This window comes from Capsicum annuum, chromosome 8, assembly GCF_002878395.1.
Source record: "Capsicum annuum cultivar UCD-10X-F1 chromosome 8, UCD10Xv1.1, whole genome shotgun sequence".
NCBI lineage: Eukaryota > Viridiplantae > Streptophyta > Magnoliopsida > Solanales > Solanaceae > Capsicum > Capsicum annuum.
Genome location: NC_061118.1, coordinates 113914270 through 113919963, shown reverse-complemented (window position 1 = coordinate 113919963; position 5694 = coordinate 113914270). Strand labels below are relative to the sequence as shown.

Sequence of the window (5694 nt, the reverse complement as noted above, 5' to 3'; positions counted from 1 at the left end):
TATTTTTAATTATTTTAATTTTAAATTGGCCAAAAAATGACCCCCACTCGCACCTCAGGCGACTGGGTACACTCTCCTTTTCCTAGTCAGCATGAGATCAACGGTCAAAGGGTACAAAATGTTGCATTTTGAATGGTTCAAGAGTCCAGATGACAAACATGTTAGTAGAAATGTCCGACTTACAAAATCGACATAGTACAGGGGTCCAGAACGAAAGTTTTACTTTCGAATTACAAATCGTTATATTGTCTTTTGACGTACATAGTTTCTTTAATAAAACAGAAGTTTTACTTCCGATTTACAAATTCAAATTTTAAGTTCCAATTTATACTTTTTCAAAAAAAAAATTGTTCCACGCAATTAACGACTCCGTTAACAAAATGGCACAAAACGAAAGAAAAAGTGCCGCAAAGCCTATTTTGATATTGATAATCTATTAAAAGAGCGGCTTATTTCATTCACCGTCTTTCTTGTTATTACAGCTCATTTTGGTGGTGAGTTCATTATAGATTGTGGTTGGATGTGCAATTTAACCAAGTATCGGGGATGTAGTGTAATAAATATAAAAATATAGAATAATGAAGATTATAGTATTATAATAGGAAAAAGAAATGAAAGCAGAGCTGGAATCCGCAAGAAAAGAACTCAAGGATAAGAATAATGTCGATGAACGGCAGAGATAGCCGACGACGTCGTATTGTTGAACGGGGAAATGACCGACTAGCCCTAATTACTGGCCGGATCCCGACTCTAACATCGGATACAGGATCGGGAGGCGGAACGGAAACGGGATCGGAAACTCGCCATTCCTACACCTCTTCTTGCCCTACTTGGATTTCTCAAAATCATCTCGTTTCTGAGCAATCCTCTCCTGGTAATCTTCTTGTTTTCACGTTATTGTGTTTAAATTGTTATTTTATTGAGACGCTCTTGTATTCACGTAATTGTTTCTAGATTGTTGTTATATTGACACGCTCTTGTATTCACGTTATTGTCTTTGAATTGTTATTTTATTGAGATGCTCTTGTATTCACATAATTGTATTATTCACGAAATTGTGTTTAAATTGTTATTTTATTGAGACTCTCTTGTATTCATGTTATTGTTTGATTGTTTTTTGATTGAAATTGTTAACTTTCTAGTTGATATTGCAATTTAAATATATTGTTTCTATATTTTGATGTCTAAAGTTTCTTTATGGGACGTAATATTTGTTGCTAATTGGTGGATTGTGTTATTTCAATTAGAATTAGAAGGCTTGAAAACTAGGATAGATGCTCGTGAAATGGTCGAAAATAAAAAAATGTAATGCTTGGTATTTGAACTAGGTACTTCAAGGTGAATTTTGAATTCCCTAAACCACTGTGCCAACATTAATAGTCTTGTATTTAGGGGAGAAGATAAAAAAGTTACCTAATATATACAATGTAATATTTTACCTAGGTGGTTCTGGTGAACACCCTCCCGCCTCCCTAGATCCCCTAGGCACGCTAAGGGTCTCAAGTTCAATTTTTTGAAGTATAGTGTTTCGTTATATGTACATTTCTTAGAAATTAATTTATTGCACATCCATGCTAAGGGTGTTAACATTACTTAGTTTTATGTCTAATTTATAAGTTGGTAGTATTTGAATTTTGAAATCGATACTCCTACCATTGATTGGAATGAAATAGGCCGGTGTTTTTAAAATCTCTTTCTTTGTCTCTTAAAGTGATGAAGCAACACAAAGCAAGCAATGAGTCATCTTGTCATGAGAAAGCTATGTTCCTTGAAACAATGACGTGCAAAATGGTCCCAACGTGAAGTTATTCATTCTTTAAATCTCAATTTGAAGAGTTGGGTTGTTATCTTCATTAATCTATATAGGGTAGTGAAATTAGTTAGTTTAATTACAATTTAATTTTTATATGATTAAATTCATAGATGTTGTATCTTTTATTTTTCGTAAATGGTGCCTTTCATCTCAAAGAAGTGTGTGCTTTTACTTGCATTTTTGCTTCAAGCTACATGGACCTTACCCCTTTTTCTTGCGATTTTCGCTTTGAAAAAAAGTGGTTTTCATCATATACTCCTACCACTTGACGTAAAAAGTCCCAGTAATTACTCCAATATTCTGCAAGATAGTGCTAAAATGAGGACTTCCACAAGAGAAAGGGGACTTTTATAAAGAAGAAATAGAACATATGTTATGTTTATATTCAAAATGTTGCACGAATCTTGTTATTTTTGCTCAATCCTCCCAGCTAACCTGATTTGTTAAGGGTCAATTAGAAAATGGATTTGAAGCGCAATAGAGGCTTAAAACACTAGTGATTTCCTTCCATCCGTCAACTCTTGATGTATAGAGTTACCCGGTACCTTGTGTTGGTGGAGGGAGCAGATACCGCATGGAATTGGTCGAGGAGGTCATGCAAGCTGGTATAGACTCGTTCACATCAAAAATACTAAGACATGTATACAAAACTATGGTCCAAAGATAAATAAGTAGAATAATTGAGAAGCTAACGAAGACATTCAATTAGGGGTGGAGTAGTATTTATTTTCAGTGAGATATTTATAGACAGAACTGATGGTGAAGTTTCCTTCTATACTTTCCTTATAAAGGATGTATAATTGAAGACAAAGTTGTGACTATGCATTTAGAATAGTATCCTTGATTCACAGCTAGACTTAGAGATCAGATAATTATAAACCATGGCATATTTGGAGGCTATGAAAGTCAATATCTAGACATCTAAATTAGCACTTGTGATACTGATAAACCAAATGTTTTTAAGAGTGAGGGAGATAGGGAAGGAGGGACCAGTCTCTTCAGTGATTTCTGACTGTTGATTTGTGTGAGTTTTTCTTGATGGCTTACATTGATTATAGGGGAAAGCTTTTTGTTTCTTGCCTTAAAAAGTCAAAATCAAGGGCTAGCCCAGAAATGCGCCTTTCTCCGGAAATCAGTATCTGTTGTATCTCCATCCTTGCAGGTGCAACAATATGTCCACTAGATAACTCCGCTCCCAAGCATTGAGGAGAAATACCCTTCATATTTCGTGAACTTCCTTTACCTCAAAAGTTTTTGCATTGATCTGATTATAATGATTCAGATTTATGTTAGAGAGATCATGATCAAAAGAAAATCTAAATACACTTCCCAACTCCATCGGTGCTTAGCAGCCGTTTGGAGCCTTGGACTATAAACCAGTCAATGAGTCTGCTAAAGGCCTGCTTAATCTGAAGCAAAATGTTGCATGTCGAAGATCCTGGTCCACAGCTCATTCAATAATTGAAAATTTTAAAAGACATTTTTTCAATCTCTCTACCTCCGAGGTAGGGTAAGGTCCGCGTACACTCTACCCTCCCCAGACCCCACTTTGTGGAACTAGACTCTGAATGTTGTTTGATGGGAAGGAAAGAACATTAACCCTCCCCAGTTCCCGACGCCACTTGTGGGATTACACAGGGTATGTTGATGTTGGGAAGGAAAGAATATGTGAGTTTGGTGAGAATCAAATTTCATCAGTTTGGTGAGAATCAAATTTCATCACGATGTGGTTTCTAGTGCTTGTGTAACTAGCGTTACGTTTTTTTGCTGCTGTTTCTAGTGCCTGTGTTGTAAGAGTTATATTTTACAATTTATAGATCCTAGACTTGCTAACAGATATTTCCTCCCAGCTTTGGTTAAAAGAATTAGGCATGTATAGCATGATATTTGTACTTTCAGGCTCTTGTTTGTTTCCCTTCTTGAGAGTGCTTTTACTGTTTCGATTAAGGAGAGTGCTTATTATACTTGTCACTCATCTATTGCTACTTCACAGTTTCTGTTAGTGGGAGCGGGGCCTCTACACCATTGTTGTTCGACAGAGACCATGGAATTGAGCCTGGCGAACATGATGAATCTGATGGCAAAAGCAGAACTACTCCATTTATGCGAAAATGTGAGTCAAACATTGAAACATCAAGGGAACCTGCCTTGGATCTTGATCACAAAGAACAGTTATTTCCGGATTCATCTACTTTAAATCCTCCATGCCTTTCTGCTTCTGATGGGGGTCAACTTTTAAAGCTGAAGAGCAACTATCACAACATTTTCGCCCCAAATAAAATTAGTTCTGCAATTGCAGCTTCCGAGAGTATTCGCTTCAACTTTTCCCTTGTGGCTGCCATTTTGGTTCTTGTATCCTATAACAGCCACTTCTTCAAGGTGGTCTTATTTTTCAGACCTCTTCTGCTACTGATGTTGACCAACATATCGATTGTTATTGCGCGCCTTCTCGCAGAAGAAGCTGGGTCTCAGAGGAATCAAAAAGCAGCAGCAAACAGTATCCCTGCTGCTGGTATGGTTGATCAAATTGGGAAGGCTCTGGAGCTGGGTTTGTTATTGCAAAACGTTATGGGTGCAATGTTTATGGATTGTAGTATCTACTCAATAACAGTCGTATGTGGCGTTTCGGTAGCACAAAAGCTTGGCTGGTAAAGTTTTTCCTGGCTGGAGGATCTTAATAATAGCTGTATCATTTTGATAAATTGTTTTCTCTGTTTCTTCCCTTGTTTTGAGAAACATTTTGCTGCTTTTCTTTCTTAATCCCCCAACCCCGCCCCCCACCTGCCCCAACCAAAAGAAAAACACAGAAATGAACTTTTGTAGATGCTTATATCCAGTTTTTGTAGCTTCAACAGATCTGAGAAATGAACTTATGTAGATGTTCTCAAGTTTCTAAAGCATTTTTGTGAGATCGTGCTGCATTGCATTCTTTTCTTTTGGGTTTAAAGGAGTTGTGTCAGATGCAATCATCATATGATAGGCTTTGTCACAAATTCCAGAGAATGTTTGTCCTTATAATATTGGAGTTTCATACTTCTCATTGAGTAAATAAAACGGAAAAGGACCGAATGTATCTCCAGAATCTGCAGTCATGGCAATTTCATCCCTGCTCACAAGAAGAATATTTTGTGGTTTATGTCACAAGGTGGTTTATGTTTCAGGGGTTACACTTGGGCAAGTTTTTGTAGTAGGATAAACAGAATTCAAAGGTCTTTGTCGTCATTTGTAAACCAAATACCAACTACATTTAATATGGAAACTGAACTCTTAAAGTTCCCATTTGTAGAAACAGAATTTCCAGCATAATTCCTTGATGAAAAAAAGATTAATATGTTATTCATATTTTATCATTATATACGTGGTGTTTGCTTATATTAATTTTAGAAATGAGTATATACTCAGGAGAAAAGCCTGCCAGTTTTTCTTTTTTTTTGGTTAAAAGGGAGCATATATTAAGGAAAAATTTTAGAAATAGCAACTATAGAGTCTTAATTGTAACTTTTATAGCAATAGTTTCATAATTACGAAAAATAGCAAATTGTATTTTGTATTTAAGTAAATTGTTGCGATACAAATACATATACAACATATTTACTACCCTTGTTTTACTCAAATTAGTTGAGTTAAATAAAGAATAATTATGCCATCTAATAAAATTCCTATAAATTACTCTTGTTTAAATTAATAGATTCCTTTTCCAAATCAAACTCAAATATGAAGATTATTATTTTCATGATCTTCGAAATTTCAAAATATCATTTTCTTATATCTTTAACTATTTTTTCTTGTTAGTTTTTTCATTTTTTTTAATCTTTTTTATTTTAATTTCATTTTTTTTTCATTTTTTCTTTCCACTTTATTTTCTCTCTTCTACTTCTCTT

At 35.2% G+C, this 5694-nt stretch overlaps 1 protein-coding gene across 1 annotated transcript; it reads left to right on the top strand.

Moving 5' to 3' along the window:
• Positions 1–359: 359 nt before the first annotated feature.
• On the top strand, positions 360–4722 carry LOC107839079. Its single transcript, XM_016682427.2, has 2 exons — positions 360–874; positions 3807–4722. The coding sequence occupies exons 1-2, from the start codon at positions 661–663 to the stop codon at positions 4463–4465; spliced, it is 873 nt and encodes a 290-aa protein (XP_016537913.1). The 5' UTR covers positions 360–660; the 3' UTR covers positions 4466–4722.
• Positions 4723–5694: the final 972 nt, after the last annotated feature.